This window comes from Antennarius striatus, chromosome 10 (genome assembly GCF_040054535.1).
Source record: "Antennarius striatus isolate MH-2024 chromosome 10, ASM4005453v1, whole genome shotgun sequence".
In the NCBI taxonomy this organism is placed as follows: Eukaryota; Metazoa; Chordata; class Actinopteri; order Lophiiformes; family Antennariidae; genus Antennarius; species Antennarius striatus.
The window spans coordinates 5,326,738-5,345,908 of NC_090785.1; the positions used below are offsets into that span (position 1 = coordinate 5,326,738).

A 19,171-nucleotide genomic window follows, 5' to 3' on the forward strand; every position below is an offset into this window, starting at 1 on the left:
AACTGCACAGGTAGCGTCAGGCTTCCACGGCACATGAAATGCTCTGCAATGTTTGCTTGTCTCCACTAGAGGGCATTCTTTATTGCACCTGAGGTGGAACCTGCAAGCGAGAATGGTCCGTGGACTGATAATCTGGCACACTTTGGAGGAAATTTTGTAAAATGACTTTATTGCATTTGAGTTTGACATTATCAGATTATAAAACGTTATAATTATTTAATTTCCAGTAAAGCAAAATATTATTTTGTGTAGCAAAAAAGACTTCCCTGTTTGGACTGAGAATTCTGAAAGCTCTCTGAAATAGGTCGAGCAACAGATTTTATGTTTTAATCCAACCGATGAATGAAAAACAAGTAGAAATAACAGTTTCACTGTAGAACTACTCCACTAGAGTGAAACCGAGTCTTCATTTATTAAAATTGTAAAGTTATTTCAGTTTTACAGTATGAAGAAGCAGAAGAATGTCTGACATTTCATATTTAGTTTGTCAGAATGTCCTCGGTATATCACTTTTAATAAACTTGTCGGATAGACATGAGATGATAGACTTCACGCCTGAACTTTTGACATTGACATTTAACCGAATCAGCAGTTTAAATACAATCATACCACGAGATGTGTTAGATTTTATGTTTATGCCATGCAGTGGAGATTAATCATGACGCTAAAAATAAAAGTTTTTATAATTTGTCGCAGAACAGTACATTTTAGAAAAATCCTGGATCCAACTGATGATCCGCATGACCGTGATGTAGAATTAAATAATAACCTTCTGAGAATTTACAGCACAAACAAGAAATGTTGTTCATATTCATAAGACTTGAAAAAGGACTAATCTATAATTACTAGACTCCTTCATTTGAAAGAAAAAGAGCCACTAATAAAAGTGCAGTTGAAAACCTTTCTTTCCTTTTCTTTCTGCCGCACTTTTCTTTATGAATTTATTTTACTTTCCTTTAATTCTTTGATTATTGAAGTAAGACTGAAAGCATCGCTGCTGCAGACATGTTCCTTTCCCCAGGCCACACCTCTTCTCCCGGTGATGATGAACGGGTCGAACCGGGACCTACGGATACATCACCGCTATCTCTCCCAGGATCAATCCGAACGGTTACGCAATTGCTTTCACTTTATCGATTATTTGGGATGTGTAGTCATGCGGTTCAACTTTACCAGTGTCGTTGCAAACGCCAGGACTACACGTCCCATAAGTCAAAGCGGCTCGTCGCGTCTCTATTTAGGCTTTCGCGTTGAATGTAGTTCATTCCACTTGAAAATTCGCTCATGATTCAGTTCATTAATAAATAAATACTTCGGTGTCATGGCGGAATCTGGATCATATCCCGCTTTCCAGCTCGGAAGACCCCGATACGACCAGGTAAGTCCTGCCTACCCACCGGTAAACACGCGTAAACAACATTTTGTTTAGAGGCATTCAGAGAAAAAAAACAGCCCCATCCTCCGTGCTGCTGCCGCTCCACTCCAGCTGATCCGGATGCGCATACTCTCAGGCGAAAGTTGTCGTTGATCCGCGGCTTGATCCTTTGTCTATAAACGGTATTCTCTCCTCATAGTGAACTTTGGGGTGTGTTTGAACGCGTTGTGAGTTTTATTCTTTATTTGGGTCGCTGTTGACTCTGACAGATTTCTCACTCTCACTGCTCCGGGGTGTGAAGGTCTGCAGATAAAACGCAGACAGGCCGATCTTTTGCGTGGGTTTCCTCACTTTATTGCGCAATAATGGAACTGGTTTGTTTTGATAGCAGCAATTTGAACTTTCTAATGAAATATTGCGCATCATTTTGCACATGAACCCAGTGCGAATCACACTTTTAAAACATGCCAGATTTATTTTTTTGCCTGCTTCCTGCAGACTTGTCCGACCTGTGATCGAGATTAATGGGCTGTCCATGTCTCTATCTGGAGCTCATTACTCAATTTTCCATCCTCAGAAATGAATTTGCATTGGTCATTCGTGAGAGATAATGCGACCTTCACAGTGTTGACACATGAACTGAAGAAGCTGCTCAGTGCAGGAGTCACAGTTTAAGACGTTTCAGTTAACATTTTCTGCAGGTAAATATTTACCACAGGAAGTATAAAGTCCATATGCAAGCTGTATAAATAAGTCAACCAATATCATCTGCTGTTATTATTATTAAGATGCAAAGGCACTTGGAAAAACAATGGGAAATTCAAATGAACACTTTAACTGGAGCGTGTCTGTTGGGCGACGGTGCTGGGGTCAAGGATAGATGTCAAAGTCAATTTCTTGTTAGAAATTCAAGGATACAACTACAAGAGAGGCAAACAAATACCAATTGGTAACTGAAATAACTCAACGCAGATGCAAAGACGTACAGAGCATCTCAAATACATGCAAAAGGGCCGGAAAAGCGTGAGAAACAACTTTTAAGAGAGAAAACTTTTCTAAAAGAAACAAGAGAAACTACTAAGTGTTTACAAAGAGATAGAAAACAGCCTTTAAGAAAAAAAAAGTATGAAAAATTAGATGTAAACCGTCCGACTGAGCTACAAAATGTAAGGCACGCTTAGAATAATGTCCAAAGAATGACGTAAAGACATAAAACAGCACAGAGATTTAAAATGGAAACATGTTAGGATGTGAAATTATCGCAAAGCCGCCAAAGAAAAACCATTAAAGGTAAAAAGAAGGTCACAAACCAATCAACAAGACAAAGGCAATGACCCCAGCATTATTTTCATGCACTGTAAAATCTAACCCTCTTTTGTCTTTCATTCTGAAGCCAGAGGAAATGTGTTGATCAAGGTGCTGTAATACTTTCAGCTCCTTATGCTAAGGCAGTTAAAATTAGGCCAGTCCTTGAATCAGCGTGAATCTTTCTCGGTTTGTCGGTGCATTCTGCCGTGCTCGCTCGCTTCTAGCCCCCTTGTGTACTCTCCAGGGAGCTGAGACTCATGCATAATTAAAGAAGGCTCCTCACATGGATCCTTGCTATACTCCACCATTTATGAAGCAGCACTGCAGCACATATGGCCCCGTCAGATGAAGAGATGTGATGGAGGAACAGTGATGTGGCAGATCTAGAGAAACAGCACAGAACTATAATATTTATCTCCTGTCTTTAGGAGGAATGAAAGCTGTCATTTCAATTAGGACTTAGTACTGAACAGATAATTAATGGTGAGGACTCTGTTCCTTTGTTTTTCCTCTGTGCTTCCTGCCTTTCATAACTGATAAACATCTACGAGGGAATCCGACTGAAGCTGCCATGTTTTCATCCATCTGGTTTGCCAAAGAGATTCTTGGCATTAACTCTACCACTGGGGACATTTCAGACCGTTGGCACGCATACTTAGCAATTAGCATGCTGATGGTAATGTGGAAGAACAGAGCAGTGAACAGGATGCTTGACCGACACTTTTAGTCCTCTCATGCCAGATAGAAGCTGTTTGGGAAAACTTCTAGTTCTGTTATTCAGTCACTTTGGTAAAAGCTTATCTCACCCATTTGGATGCTTTTAATTATTACCTCTGTGTTGGAGGTTGTTTTCAGTTCCATAGATTTAGATTTCTATGGAATTTCAAAAAAAAAACATGACTGAATGGCATCATCTCAGTGACAGTGTCATGTCTTTTATGTGAAGCTATGTTATGTTAAGTTAATGTTTTTTGTGTGTATTTTTTTGAATTCATGACTACAGTATTTCTAGAGGTCCTCTCCTCTGTGTTCCTGTCTGTACGCCATCTTTTCTAGAGTTCGTTCCTCGGTCGTCTGAGACACTTCATAGACATCATCGACCCCAGCACGCTTTTTGTGTCAGAGGTAAAACACTTTGAATGGCTTTCACACCTATTATTATTACAAAGTGAGTGATCACATTTTATTCAGGAAAAGTTCTAATGCAGGTGTAAAGTTTTGCACCCAAAACAATGTAAATATTTATTTATATTATTTTGGGTGCATTTGATTTGTAATTTAAGGGGTGCTGTTTTTATTCACGCATTTTAGGAGCGGGATTCTCTGAGGCCGAATAGTAAATGCAAGACAAATGCACTAAAAACTTTATTGTCCACTTGACGCTGAAGTGAATCCCAATTATTAAAATGCTCAACTTTACAGAAAAAAACAATGCATGTATGCTTGGAATTTCCTGTTCATGACAAATGGACCAGGAAAGTTTTGTTTGTTACTAACATACAGTAGATGCTGTACATAATTATGACTTGTAATTATGTGTAATTAAAGGAGTGGCCGCTTTATGTCACCTCAGACTTTGCTTAAATTCATTCAGTCTGCTTCTGCTTCATCCTTGCTCCACTACTATGGAGAAATCATATGTGTATTTTGTAATAGGTTTCTTTGAAGTGCTGTTGTACAGCCTTACTCCAATTATGTCCCTTTTGAAACATTTCTTATGTATGTAGAAAAAGTTGACAGGTTGCATCAAACTTCTCGATGACTATAAACGTGGAATGCTTCCCTCTGGAATCTCTGATCATCAGGTTTGTCATTTAATTAATGTTAGTTTGATGCATGCCTAAAAAATAACTAAATACATCTGATAATTAATTTGCATTTTTTTGGGTATAATTGCACTGCTTAACCTGTACAGCTGTGGGAAGCCCAGAAGGTCAAGCAGGTAAGTGCCACACCCATCATGAGTCATTCAGGCTACATGCACCTCCAACCATTCAGGCTTTTGGCCTCCTGACAGCATGAGTATGACATCATACTCTCTGCACACAGGCCATCATTCATCCTGACACAGGAGAGAAGATCTTCATGCCATTTCGAATGTCAGGTACGACCTCAGATGAAGATCTTTCCCACGAAATGTTCCTCCATTGTGCGCCAGCGTTTTTACGCTGAAAATCATTTTTTCGCTTGCACAGGTTATGTACCATTTGGAACACCGATTGTAAGTTCCTCATCTGATTCATACATTTTAATCATGCGGTGTAAAAGAACATAACTTGGCTATGCATCTATTCACTTATAGTAATATTTGGGCATAGATGAAATGAGACTTTGGACTTATTTTGACAGAAAATAAGCTGTTATTCCCTGGACTCATTTAGGTCATTGGGCTTCTTCTTCCAAATCAAACTGTGCTGTCTACCATTATATGGCAGGTACTGTGAATACCCAACATACTCCAACTAACTGACTAACTGTAAAACCATTGCGTTTATTGTACATTTTGAACATCTGGTAAGCAAAGTATCTATCTCCTTTCCCTGTCTTCTCTTTTTTTTAAAATTACTTTGGACCACGTAATCCACTCCATTTTACTCATCTCTCATTTCCTCATTCCCTCCATACTCTTTCATTTGCTTATTTTTGTAATCCTCTCATCCCTCCATTCTTTATTTCAATCTTTCCCACAGTGGCTGAACCAGAGTCACAATGCCTGTGTGAACTACGCCAACCGTAATGCCACTAAGGTAGAGATGTTTTTTTCTCTCTTGTTAATAACTGTTGATATCTCTGCGTTGAGCGTGGAGCCGCTTTCTAAGCCAAACATGACTCCATTGTTCAACACTACATGGGCTGATCTTATTGTCTCTCACAAGGCTAGGAATGAGTCACACGACTGAACCGGAGCTAACTTGTTAGCCAAATGCCAGCTGACTTCAACAGTTTGTGAGGAACTTTCATTGTGTAGCTCTGAACCAGGTCGTGACCACACACAGCTACCGTAGCCTGAACGAAGTCCCCCTCTGGGATGACAATCAAATATGACTCAGGATAGATCAATTTACTCAATCATTCAATGTGTTTCATCACAAATTGAACTGTTACAAATCTGAGTGTATCGGCTGTGGATTTTAATTTTTTTAAATATATCTATTGATGCAGGAAGCGTTTGTTTTCCAGATTCTAGGATTTGTTCTGGTTAGGGAGGACCACGTCATGTATGTAGAGACCTGAAAAAATGTGTTTTTCATAATGGGTACCCTTTAAAAATATTGGTTTTGGTTTATTGGTTTTGGTTTGCTTTACAATTTTGCTTGATATTTTTATTTTTTTATTACTATTAAAAACATTATGGATTGTACAGCTCTTATCCAAGCTTTAAGATTTCTAATCAAAAATCACTTCCCTTTGTAGAGTTCATAGCAGTCTCACATTAAACCACTTGAAGAAGTGAAACAATTTCCCTTTTGTTTACTTTCAGCCTACGCCAACATCCAAGTTTCTTCAAGGATATGTCGGTGCTGTGACCAGCGCCGTTTCTATCGCAGTGAGTGTGTTCCTCCAGGAATGTTCCAGCAATATTTCAATATCAAATTTGATTAGAAAATCTTGTTTCAGGCCACAGTAAATAAAGGATCACACCACTATATCATACCATAAAAGAAATGTACTTTCCTTTTGTTACATTACTTTCTTTAATAGGTTGGACTGAATGTGCTGATTCAAAAGGCCAACAAGCTGAGTCCTGCCACCAGAATGATAATACAGAGATTTGTTCCCTTCCCTGCTGTAGGTGGGTTTTTAAATGAACCTTGGTGTCACTTTGAGCTGACGGTAATTATGTCCTGCTGGTATTTGGACATCCTGCGTTGAAACGCAGTTGAATCTGCCCTTCTCTCTTTATCCTCAGCCTGTGCAAACATCTGCAATGTGGGCCTGATGAGGCACAATGAGCTGTCTGAAGGGGTTGATGTACTGGACAACAATGGTAACGTGGTGGGATCCTCCAAAATTGCTGCAAGGCATGTGAGTGGAGTTTGTGCACACTCAGCCTAGGCTACGTATTTTACTATTTTTTATATATCTTGCAGTTTTTGAGTGATTTGCAATTTTTACTTTGGCTATTAATGTACGATATACTGCTTCTGTCACTCGGCAACCATCTGAATTCACCAAACACAAAACTATTTTCGACCCATTTGGACCTGAAATGAAGCGTGTGCACAATGTTCTCATGTCTTCCCCAGGCAATCATGGAGACCGCCTTCACACGTGTGGTCCTCCCGATGCCGATCTTTGTTCTGCCCCCCATCATCATGTCCTACCTCGAGAGGTTTGTACATGAATATCTAGTTTACGTTTAGATAAATAACTAAGACTGCAAGGAATTTTTTTTTTTCCATTTAAATGTTTCGTCTATCAGTCTGTAAAATGTGTTTGTCTTGTTTTGTCCTAGCAGCTGTTCAAATCACATATTTGTTCATTTGCCAAGACAGGATGGACAAAGAGTAGAGAAACTAGAAAGATAAGAGTTTACCCCTGAGCAAAGCTCTCAATGCTAATCGCTGAAGACGAGCTGCTCTGTGTCTGTGGGACTAGAAAGAGAGGCAGCGAATTCTGGCATTGAAATTTCAAATTTATATGTATTACTGTGTTTTTCTTAGTTTTTTTTAATAACACATTTCTTTTCACACTGGCTTTTTTTATAATAACTGAAATAGAGCTTGTTGGATGCTAGGACTCCTGCCACCTCAGCATAATATCCATCAACAGCTAATTTTAGTCAGGTCGGTTTTTCTGTGAATCAAAAACAGGCTCAACACCTGCAGTCTGACAGTTTCCTGTGATGTAGCTGAGGTTGTGTCCTGGATATTTGCTCATCAGCATTAAACTTTGGGGCGGATGCAGATCAGCATTCAAATCACACACGTAAAGCCATCCTGTCAATCCAGTCCTCTCATACACTGACAGGCAGCTGACACCTGTATGTATGGAAAACCAGTGAGTGATTTAAAAGGAAATTATCAAACTTATCAAAAATAGTTTTGGTAATCATATGAATGAATATTTGACCCCATATAAATGCGCATTTTGTTATTAATTTATTTGAAAGGTAAGGCCAACCTTATCTTCAGTTTGACTTTGAGCATGGGTAATTATCTGCAGCCAGCATGCTGCAGCCTGAGATGGTTAGGATGTTTGCATTAAGTGGGAAGCCAAGTCACAACCAGACAGAATGTCAAACATGTAAAAATTGAGAGTGTAATAATATAGCCTGTGTTTATGGACAGAATGAAAATCCCTGTTTCTATAGTGACTTTAAATAAAAGCTGATATCTAGACTGACTCATTAAACCCAGAGCTGGAACTTTCACACAGACAGTTTCTCACTCCCACCAATTATGGAAAATAGCTCCCCAAAATGAACACGCTTTTTTTTTTTCTACAGATCCAAAAATAACTTGCCGTCATCAGCTGGCATTGATCCACACAGGAGGCTCATATTTTCTTTAATCACTATCTTCTGCAGGCTTAGATTTTTGCAGAGCAACCGCAGATTGATGTTACCCATTCACAGCTTTGTGTGTCTGGTGACCTTTGGCCTCTCCCTGCCTGTGGCGATCAGTCTGTTTCCACAGATGTCTCAGGTATGGCAAACCCTCGGTTCAACTGCTTCTTCTGCTGCTTCAAGGTCAGGTGACTATAGGAGCAGCTGGGGAGATGTTCAGATTATTCATGCACTACTTGAAATGCATAACCCCGGTCCATTGACCTCTTATTCCAGATGTCTCTGTGCAGCTAATTAAAAAGTCAAAGGGATTTTTCAAGGCTCAAAGATGTAAAGCAAAAAATTTCACATCAGTTTTTGCCCTTTTTTTGTTTTTTTCTTGTAGATTGAGGCGTCTCGCCTGGAGCCAGAGATTGCCATGGCAACAGATTGCAAGATAGTGACCTACAACAAGGGTTTATGATGGATGGTCATGGTGTGGAAGAGAAGCACAGACGTGGCATTCTGCATTGCTATTGTAGGATTCCACCTTCATAGCAGAGCCGGTAGATCAAGTACTAACCCAGGGTTTTTATTTTACAGTTCTGAACAATTGTTGTTCTGAGTTTCTACATTTTTGGTCTTCGTACAGCTTTCAAGTGCAAGGAAGAAATATATCTATGTGTGGAAAATTTTATATTTACTTCTGAAATCAGGTTTATATTCATGAAATCAATTAATATATCATATAATGTTCTCCTGACATAGGCTATGACATGTTGCCCACTTGAATATTGCTGCATTTTACCCAATAGAAAGTTATGACTTCAGTTAAAACCTGCAATAACTGACTTTCTGTCCACTTTGGGGCTGTGAAGCCAACTTTGATGAATTATCACCTTTTGATGTGGGTAAACTTTATTTACATTTTATTGGTTTTCACCAGCTGATATGAAAATAACTCTTAAGGTGCTAAATGATGTTAATGTTAATGCTAATGCTACTAATAATTTTCCCTGCAGTTTGTTTTAAGAAGGCATACAGTGTTTTTGTAAAGCCTTTTCTATTAACCTGGCTGGCTGGTTGGCTAAAACCTGTTTCAGTACTGTATTTATTTATTTTGTTGGTTGAGGTTTTAAGTAGCCTGATGTTGAAATGTTTGGTGTTAAACAGGAAAGAAACACAAAGATTGGGACCTCAAAAAGACAAAACAAAAACACTTTTTAAATTTTTTTTTGCTTTTCTCTCCTTTTAATTATCACTATCCCTCAGATATGGCAGGCAACACCTCACAGCAAGGATGATGATCACAGCCACCTTGTCTGCAGAAAAATTTAGTTACTTCTGGATTGGGAAACACTGAACAATGTTGAATCTCTGTTTGATCCGGATTGATCAATTTTCTTGCAAATGAAATGCAAATGTTTCAATACATGAAACACTCAAATATAATCAGTTGAATTATGGAATTTCACAGTGTTGACCAAATTATTAACAAGCAGATTTTACAGTTAGCTTTCTCATTTTTTTTCCTGCAGCAAACTGGACAAACTTGACAGGAATTTTATAAACTTAAGGGAACTGTTGAAATGAAATTACTCAACTTTCTTTTCTGTATTGGAGTCTTCTTGATATGTATATGCCAGTTATTATGGCTTATATACGAAATGAAGGTAGACCTGGGGGGAAGACTGCAATTCCCCCAAGTTGTTCAGACAACCCTGAGGCCAGATGTGGTAATACCAGGATCTCTTGCATGACTGCAGGGAGAAAGTGGCAGGCATGGCTTTTCCCAGTGGAGGTCGGATGTAGAGAATTCCTACCCAGTCAGTGTGGAGGATGCTCACATCCATTGGAATAACAAGGAGGGAGAAAAAGACAGCAGCTCGCAGGATGGGGGAGGCAGCAGAGAGAGCCTCTTGCTAGTTATGGAAAAGGAGACAGGAGCTTAGCTGGAAGCTAGGAGGAGGAGATGGGCAGTGGTTTGGCCACCACTGCCGGCCCACCAATGGGAGGGTGTCATGGTTCGGGGTCAAAACACCCGATGATCTTGGTAACCACCTGATGACATCAACTCCTCCTAGCCAAGTGAATGAAGGAGAAGCATCTTTGGATGTAATTATAACCATTACAGTTGATGTAATAGTCAGGTTACTATCTATTGTGTTAGTAGTCAGGTCATTTTAATCTATATACTGTAGCTCCAAATCACAACACAAGATATATTAGGGCACTTTACAAGAAGAACAAGTCTAGATCGGCTCTTTGCTCTATAAAGACCCAACATTCCTCTATGAACAAGAACATGGAGGCAGCGGTGATGCAAAACTACATTTTAACAGACAAAAACCTTGAACAGATCCAAGACACAAGGTGTGTTGCCCTTTACTCTGACTGGTTGAAGGGAGACAGACAGAGTGTGATGGGGAGTCAGACTGTTAGACAGGGGCAGATGGGGAGACAGAGTGAGGCAGTGAGGAACAACAAAGCTGATATTTCCAACAAGACTGGGTAAGACTGGAAGAAGACACCTGAAGGCTCTGGCTTTGGCTTATTATGATGAAATAGTGATGAGAAAAAATGTTTTACTCAAAGCAATAAGTCTCAAATAAATTTTATGAAGCACATATATTCATTATAGTAATAAAATACTTGTGAGGAGAAACACAAGACTGGGATATTATCAAACAGTGTTGCTAATTTGTGCATACTGTACAGTAGATGTAGATGTGCTGTATATTATTTTAATCACTGTTAAAGTAGTCATTGACAGTTAAACAGGAATTTCCTCTGATAATGTGAAGCAACATGCATAATTCTGTCTACATTTGTTTTCTATAGTCTGATGCTATACTTGTGGTCCTATCCTAGCTTGTAGGGAGGCTATTTCAATCTATTACTGTTTCATAAACCACTGTATTTCTAATGAATTGCTTCCTTTGTATAATATGAAAGTATAACATATATATTATACTACTTACGATGAACTAGTATTTTGTAATAATTTGTAGAATAATTTGTAATAAGGCTACTTCTACTGAATATAAAACATTTGTCAAACAATGTTAAACATTTATATTATCTAGAATTATATAATAAATACCTTTGCTCCAGTTACTGTTGTGAGGATTTTATTTCTGGACACATTATACCCATTTACAATACGCATCTTATAATGCAATTTTGCAGGTTAAAATATTTTTCCTCTACATTGGAGCTGTTAAAATAATCCATTTACTGTTTACATTTTTACATCCTTTGCTTTTATTTGGTGTATAGATTGGCTCTAAACTGTTCATCATGCCTGTTTTATTGCCCATCACATTCATATAAAACCACTTCCTAATGTACTGTACTGCTAAATTATATCTCCAGCTATTTTGATAATGGATTGACCTGTTAAATAGTTTTGCACATTTGGGTTCATAAAGTTTGATGGACATTTTTCAATTTTCTGGATTTTTATGGCTCAAACAATTGATCACTTTAGAAAATAATGAATGAAGAAGATACTTTTCTTGCAACAATGGTGTTATCTTTTCTCCTATTTTAAAGTGAAGGCAAAAAAGAATAACCGAAAATTTTTTTTGTATATTCTTTGGATTTATCCCTGACATTGTTGACATTTTTATATTAAATTTATTTTCCCTACGATCATTCCTGACAGTGCCGGCATTTTTAAATACCTTTCGGATGTGCGACAGTTCCGAATGACGGGACTGAATTAAGGTCTCATTTCATGCGTCCACTAGGGGGCACTGTTGAACATCTAATAGTCAAGATACAGTGTACGTCAATATGATATACTGTAATCATATATTACATGATATTTAATTCGGAACGTCGATCAAAATCACTGTAACCATCATACTGTTATGTGGATTTGGTCCAATTTGAAATTCCGAAATCTTACAGATCACACCATGGATTGTGGATATGTAACAACCCTTAGTTTCTTTGAAATTGGCACATATGTCCACACCTTCCAAATCATCAATAAACCATTCATAAGTTGTCATCCTGAAAATCGTTCTGGCCATGTCTAACTGGGTCTGTCGGGGTCCAAACAGCTGTATTACAACAACCGACCACTGGGGGGCGCCGCAGTCTCTACCCAGAGATAACACATCGGCGTCAGGGTTGAAAGGGTAAAGGTTGTGGGAAACATGGCTGCTCCCCTGCCTGACATGTTTTCGTTCTGCGTGGATCCTGGCACAGTTGCTGCCAGCGTGGATGTCCGATTTATAAACAATATTAAGGTAAGATCATTTAGAGTTTTTAGTGTGCGTCCAAGGAAAGGGTTGCTCTCAGAAAGTACTGAACGAGCCGGACTGGAGTATGAATGAATTTGCGAATAGGTGATCAGACATCAGAAAATCAGAATCAGAAAAGTTACTGGGAATGTTTCTTGGCGTGTTCTATTGCCTTTTACCTGAAACGAAGAGACAACATCTGAAAACAGGATCAAACATCAGGCTTCGACGCGGATGGAAGAAGTAGTTTCTTTGCTAGCAGTTGACATTAGCATCATATCACTACCGGGCTGATCTGGGAACAGTGACAGGAGAGGAGAGGAGGCAAAAAGCAGCTCTGTGTTTAATTCAAACATGATCCAGTGATGCATGTCACCGAAAATACATCAGGAGCGGGATGCCACGTTATTACTCTCAGTGCTGTTGTTTTGGATGATGGTAAATACTTCATCATCTGTGCCTGCATTTCAGAGACAGAGCTGTAATCTTATGAGGATCAAAGGCAAATTAAATGAACAGCACAGTGTAGTCTGGAGGCATCGCTAAGTGCAGCCGAGTTTCTGACTCATCTGCTTTGACTGTTTTATTAAATGCACTTTAAATCATATTTTAGTTTGTATGTTTCCTCTGTGGTGCACTAGCCACACACACTGAAAAGGTTTAGAGATTATTCTCTGTAGTATTTTAAATCAAGACTCACTACAGTGTAATTCTGGATAAGGGTGAATATTGCAGTTCACTCGACGGTAATGGTTTGCTGTTCACATTTCAGGGCAAAGGTCTGTTTGCTAAAAGGAGCATCAAGAAGGGAGAAACCATTTTTATGGAGCGACCTCTGGTCTCTGCTCAGTTCCTGTGGAATTCTTTGTATAAATATAAAGGTGAGATATCAAGTGCACTTAAACAAACTGCAAGTGATGCACAGCTTATATGGACAGCTGCATTTTGTACTTGTTAGTCCTACTTATTAAATAAAGATTTTTTTTTTCGCTATTTTTTTTGAATGGTGAAAACTTGGTCTGATATAATCCCTCTGCTCTTCTGTGTTGTTGCATAGCATGCGAGTACTGCTTACGTGCTCTGGAGACGGCAGAGGAAAATGCGAGGAGACTCAGTGGCATCCCTGACCTCAGCCTTCCTCACCCTGAGCTTTGCCGTGTTCGACCGGAGCGGCACCAAGCCTGCCCCCAGTGCCAAGTTAGTCCAGTCACACGAGTTCAATCACAGCTCCAGACCCTGATTTTACTGCTGTCCTTGGAATATGGTTGGTTGATATAATGTGTTTGTCTTCAGGTAATGTACTGTAGCAGCGACTGTCGACAAACTGCAGCAGACCTGTATCATCAAGTTCTGTGTTTGGGCCCCTCCCAGGAAGATCCCGACCATCCCATCAACAAGTTGAAAGATGCGTGGAGGTGATTTTACGGATATTCTCATTTGCAACCCTCTTGAATGAGCTGAAATATTTTAATTCACCTCAATAAAGATTGCTTGTGTCCCTTCAGGAGTGTGCACTATCCCCCAGAGACCTCCAGTATCATGCTAATGGCCAGAATGGTAGCTGTGGTCAAACAGGTTAGTATAATAAGGGAGTCTATGCCACTGCTGTAATCTGCAGACCCAGCCTTATGAGCTAAGTGACCCGTTTCGTCAGGGGATGCGTTTAGATCGATCTCAGCATTTTCTAAAAACATTTCTTCTGGTGGCGCTTGTTGAGTTTCTGTCTCCATTTCTAGTTATGATTCATAAATATCCACAAATATAAGTCAATTTATGTTCATGAGTATTTAAGTGTTCCAAAATAGTGACCGTTAAAATGCCAACATAACAAGCTGAGGGAAATTACAGGTTTTCTGAAGCTTGCTAAGAAAAATGCTACAAATGACTTCCTGTCTTGACAGAGTCACCGCCAGAATTTCACTTTTGATAATCCTTCAGAAGAAATTAGACATGTTGAGCAAAGATAAATTGGATATTAAAATGACAAAAAAACAAACAAAACAAACCCACACACCATAAATCGGTGGCATGACAGTGATTATTGGTTGTGTTGCAAAGGCCAAAGACAAGGGACACTGGCAGAAGTTGTTTTCCCACTTCTGCAGCCGGGCAGCAAATGAGGAGGAGGAGATCGCCCATAAGCTCCTGGGAGAGCAGTTCAAAGTAAGTTATGTTGTTTCTGCTTCAAAGATTAAATACAATAGTTTTAAAGTCCAGCAATTGAAAGAGTCTTTATGCTAATCACAGATCTTTACAGCTCCATGGGCATAAAGTGTTTTACCAAATAATAACTGGTGCAGTTGTCCCTTGACGGAGGTGGAATTCCCACTGTGGCTTCATATTGTTATGAAGCATATAATGTGTTATCTAATGCCATTTTTATCCATCTGTCATTGTTTTTTTAGGGGCAGTTGGCCTTGTTACACAGCCTCTTCAAGGAAGCACTTTTTGATGATGATCTTAATCGGGTAAGGAAGAACAGTTGATCTCATGTTTACTTGTGAAAACACTGTAGAAGTTTTCAACAACAAATTCATCACCAATTAATCAAAGCATTTATTCAGTGAAACGTTTGTGAGGTAAGAGCCTTGAGTAGTTCATGCTACTGAACATCAAGTCGCCGCCTGGTGGCATCACATGACATGAACCTATCTCCTTCCACGTCAGCAGATGGGACGTACTAATTTAAAAACTCCAACATATAACTCATATAAACTTTTCCCTAAGATAAAATAGAAGTCATTTGAGATAATCACATTGATGATACTTGAGCCCGTCTTCTGATCCTGTCTGGTGGGTGTACGGCCAGGAGCTCAGTCCTACAGATCGACTGCTTGATCGATAAAGTATAGACTCTGCCTCCAAATGATATCATCATTGCAAGATTGTGGCATTTGTATCTGGGACATTTTTAGCTTAATTTATACAGAACTGTCAGCAATCATGAAACTCCAGGGATTTTCTGTGTCTTACCAAATAATTTCATGCACCACACAGACACAAAATGGAGCTGATGGACTGAATGTTGAAACAAACAGAAACTGATGCTGTAGTGCTATGACTCTGACCTCTGACCTTGGTGTAAAAGGGGTTGAATAAAATCAATACTCCTCCAGCACGGATCAATGAACACTAATATGATTTTGTTGCAGTGGTTTGTCCCGGATGGTTTCCTCTCTCTGTTTGCTCTTGTGGGAACCAATGGACAAGGCATCGGCACGAGGTAAACACTCGACCTTCATCTGAACTGGACAAGCCAATTCTTGGCCTTAGTTTGGTTTAGATGGTATTCTATTTTTCTCCTCCCATTTTTCCATTCAATTCAGTTTCTTTCCATTTCAATCCCAGTTCCTTAAGTCAGTGGGTCCATGCCTGTGATGCACTGCAGCTTCCCACCCAGCAGAGGGAGCAGTTGGACTGTTTTATTGACCAGCTGTACAAGGACATTGAGAAAGGTCATAGCTTTATCTCAGTCTTGCAGTATTATTACAAGTCAATTATTTTTTCTTAGGCACATAGTTGCATCAGTCATATTGTGTGTGTGTGAGTGTGTGCATTACTGTCAGTTCTGTAGTATTGATACAGTTGTACCGCTGCTGTTCATGTTGAACTTCAGATCTCAACAAAGCTGGGAGATGTGTATAATTGTCTTCCGTTTCTCTGCAGAAACGGGAGATTTTCTAAACTGTGAGGGATCTGGACTTTTTCTCCTTCAAAGCTCATGTGAGTGAAGATGGGATATAAAACTGGTCACTTCATTTCAAACACAGTTTCTCTGTATGTCGGCAGGCGGGTGACCTCTTGGTTTTTGTCTTGTTGCCTTTTTTTTTTTTTTATCCCTGAAGGTAACCACAGCTGCATACCCAATGCAGAGGCGTCCTTCCCCAACAACAACTTCTTGCTTCAGCTGAGTGCCCTTTGTGACATCAACCCAGGAGAGGTCAGCTGACACGTCTGGGTCTGGAGCGATAAATTCTGGCCTGGTATAGATGAGCTCGAGCATCCGTCTCTAGCTTTGTGCGCTCCCTTGTCAGAAGGCATTAGAAGCCTGGGACTTTGAGGATTGGAGTGGGTTTGTCAAGCTGTCAAAAAGATTGAGAAGCCTTGCATCTGCACGGCACAGTAATGTCACAGCAGCCATACCACTTTCACAGCCAAGTTCTCCTTTGAATGCTCACTTAGACAGGAGATCTTTGTATACAATAGCATTTTATTTGTAGTAAGATGGAATGACATGGCAAAAATACCAGTAGCATGTTTGTGGGACTAACCTCCGAGGCTCAATAACTCCTTTCAGCTCAAATTGTTTTTGTTTTTTCTGTCTAAATTTTAGGAGATCTGCATCAGTTATTTGGACTGCTGTCAGCGAGACCGAAGCCGTCACAGCAGACACAAAATTTTAAGGTAAAGATCTGCCGTACCTTGGCTAAGCCACTTGAAATGGGTCACACCACTCCATCTGCATCAATAAAAAGCCCCAAGATCAATATATATCAAAAATGAGCAGTTCGGAGTCAGAGCTGCAAGTGTCTCACTAGTAAACATGACATAGTTTGAAATGTATTCCAAAACCCAGTTTGCTTAGCAAGTACCTGAAATGTTTAACATCTTCACTGCATCCTGTGACAAATAACAGCCTCAAAAAGCTGCAGAAGCACTCCCAAGTTAGAAGTGTGAACATCACATCAGGTGAAAGATCTAATCACAAGTGTTAATTAAAGTAATAAACTCACATGTGCCGGCTGCTGATGGGAGAGACATTCTGAAAAGCAGAGTGTAAAATTTTTCAGATGCATTTAACCCCAGCTGGAGGTACAACAATGTGACTGGTGGAACATTTTCTTTCCAGAGAGAACTACCTGTTTGTCTGCTCATGCTTAAAGTGCATCGCCCAGATGGATGAGCTGGATGTGACATCAGAGGAGGAAGAAGGCGACGCAGAGGGTGAAACAGAGGGGGACGAGTTGGAAGATGAGATGACAGATGTCTGATGAAAGACTTTCCCTGATTGTTCTTAGCTATTCGCGCTAAGAAACCACTGATGCCGAAAGAATAAAGACACTAGGAAAAAAATGTCCCATTATCAAACGATTTTTCTAATTCTTTATTCCACCTGTCATATCAGCCACATAATCAAATATGTCTGAGATACTTATAGATATTTTGATTACTTTCTTTATACTTCAGCACATAGGGTTTCAGCCAAATCAACTTTGTATTCTTAACCCAAAGATTGCATGAAAACGTTCCAGAACATTAAATAAAATATGGAGGTAAACCTGCTGCTCCAGTATGAGACAGAAATGATCACATTCATTTTTTTCACATTGATCAATATTGATATTTATCACTCCGTATAATTTTATAAAATGCTGCCAAGTTTGAAGAGTATCCTGATCATGATTTAGGCATGGGGTGTTAAGACTATAAGAATAGAGTTTATAGATTTAAACAAATGCAATGAAAACATATACAAACATTATTGGTTTAGAATATATTTTACTTCAAAAAACTAAAACATATCACATTAAATTCTGTATTTGCATTACAAACCCATAAAAATATCTTTCCTTTCTAAAAATCTGGAATGGTATTGATTCTACTGACAAAAGTGATGGCATAGTTGTTGTTTTTTGAGTACGTTATCAGGAACTGTGAAACTTGTGAAGTACAGCTACTTAAGACAGAAAGGTACAAAAAAGAAAGGTGCAAAATCTAATGTGTAAAAGATAATCAAGGAAGCAGCAACATGGAAAAAGGGTGCAATGCACCTATAGCACCTCATTTCTGTGACTTGTGACTTAGGTTTAAAAAGCAGCTTGTAGCTCCATGACTTGATCCTAATAAAATTGCCATTTTGATCCAGGACATCAAATTTACAGGAGTTAAAGAACAAAACAAAATGATAATGCTCAATGTGCTGTCTGACCTTGGCTGAATTTAACTTCGTTCTTTTTACTTCTTAAGAAAAAGTGATGAAAACAAAGGTCATAGCACCCCCCCCCCCACCCCAACTTTAATGTTTCATACATGATGGCTGAATGAGGAGGTTTATTTCTAGTCCATTGTAATTATAGCCTTGTCATATGGGAGGCACCCGGCCAGTGTGTAAATATAGGTTGGCTTTCGTAGCATGATCTATGGGATTATATTAAAGATTTCTTAATGCATTATGGAGACCTTGAATGCAAAATTGCCTTGTCAGAAGCTGTTCTTTGTTGGGAACTGCATTTCAAACATCAGTTCCACATGAGTGAAAATGCTGCTGCTGCTTCATATGAATCAGTATTACAACAAAGACTGTAATCACAAATCCCAATATCTTGATTTACTGGACAAAGATTAGAAATATTGAGTAATCCCAATGTTCTCGGAAGGCATTTAGCACCGCAGCACAGGAGAAGATGGCTGAGTAAATCACAAAAGTATAATTTAAACATTTAGTCACAGCAAACCAGAGCCCATAATTTGACGTTTTTACCACTCCAGCATAAAACATCGAAATTGGATGTCTGTTGAGTCATTTCGTTTACACACCTCCTGCCCTTGCAACAGAAGATTGCACTGGTAAAATATTTGTTCAGTCATTGCATATTAACCACAAACCCTTGGTCAAATTGTCTTCCTAAAGGGAGTTTGGGTCTTAACTAATCATTGCTTTTTATGACTCTTACTCTCCTGATAGCCTTTTGCTTCAGGCACTTCTAACATGACACATGTTGAGCTAGCTGCCCCATTTGATAATTC

General features: G+C 39.2%; 2 protein-coding genes across 6 annotated transcripts; both read left to right on the top strand.

The window, feature by feature from the left end:
* The first annotated feature begins 1,065 nt into the window (after nucleotides 1-1,065).
* Nucleotides 1,066-11,280, top strand: sfxn5b (sideroflexin 5b). 5 transcript variants are annotated; one of them, XM_068326027.1, is made up of 14 exons: nucleotides 1,066-1,378; nucleotides 3,687-3,808; nucleotides 4,411-4,488; nucleotides 4,599-4,625; nucleotides 4,733-4,787; nucleotides 4,879-4,904; nucleotides 5,065-5,118; nucleotides 5,374-5,430; nucleotides 6,165-6,230; nucleotides 6,386-6,476; nucleotides 6,594-6,709; nucleotides 6,931-7,016; nucleotides 8,214-8,331; nucleotides 8,578-11,280. In XM_068326027.1, exons 3-14 carry the CDS (start codon nucleotides 4,459-4,461, stop codon nucleotides 8,653-8,655), a joined length of 804 nt encoding a protein of 267 aa, XP_068182128.1. In that variant the 5' UTR covers nucleotides 1,066-1,378; nucleotides 3,687-3,808; nucleotides 4,411-4,458; the 3' UTR covers nucleotides 8,656-11,280. The 5 variants fall into 5 exon arrangements, with proteins under 5 accessions (XP_068182128.1, XP_068182125.1, XP_068182124.1 ...); XM_068326024.1 differs by having other exon boundaries at nucleotides 3,740-3,808; nucleotides 8,214-8,380; XM_068326023.1 differs by having other exon boundaries at nucleotides 3,740-3,808.
* A 1,036-nt stretch (nucleotides 11,281-12,316) lies between these two features.
* On the top strand, nucleotides 12,317-17,727 carry smyd5 (SMYD family member 5). The gene is made up of 13 exons (XM_068325655.1): nucleotides 12,317-12,430; nucleotides 13,197-13,305; nucleotides 13,482-13,621; nucleotides 13,718-13,839; nucleotides 13,930-13,999; nucleotides 14,483-14,587; nucleotides 14,830-14,892; nucleotides 15,577-15,647; nucleotides 15,773-15,879; nucleotides 16,091-16,147; nucleotides 16,270-16,364; nucleotides 16,758-16,828; nucleotides 17,274-17,727. The coding sequence occupies exons 1-13, from the start codon at nucleotides 12,338-12,340 to the stop codon at nucleotides 17,413-17,415; spliced, it is 1,245 nt and encodes a 414-aa protein (XP_068181756.1). The 5' UTR covers nucleotides 12,317-12,337; the 3' UTR covers nucleotides 17,416-17,727.
* Nucleotides 17,728-19,171: the final 1,444 nt, after the last annotated feature.

Bases quoted from the DNA above. Each gene is read 5' to 3' on its own strand.
- sfxn5b (XM_068326023.1), top strand. From the start codon at position 1,322: ATGGCGGAATCTGGATCATATCCCGCTTTCCAGCTCGGAAGACCCCGA. The intron at 4,489-4,598 runs GTTTGTCATTTA...TAACCTGTACAG, and splicing joins CTGGAATCTCTGATCATCAG to CTGTGGGAAGCCCAGAAGGT. The intron at 4,905-5,064 runs GTAAGTTCCTCA...GGACTCATTTAG, and splicing joins TACCATTTGGAACACCGATT to GTCATTGGGCTTCTTCTTCC.
- smyd5 (XM_068325655.1), top strand. From the start codon at position 12,338: ATGGCTGCTCCCCTGCCTGACATGTTTTCGTTCTGCGTGGATCCTGGC. The intron at 14,000-14,482 runs GTTAGTATAATA...TGTGTTGCAAAG, and splicing joins TGGTAGCTGTGGTCAAACAG to GCCAAAGACAAGGGACACTG. The intron at 16,365-16,757 runs GTCAGCTGACAC...TCTAAATTTTAG, and splicing joins GTGACATCAACCCAGGAGAG to GAGATCTGCATCAGTTATTT.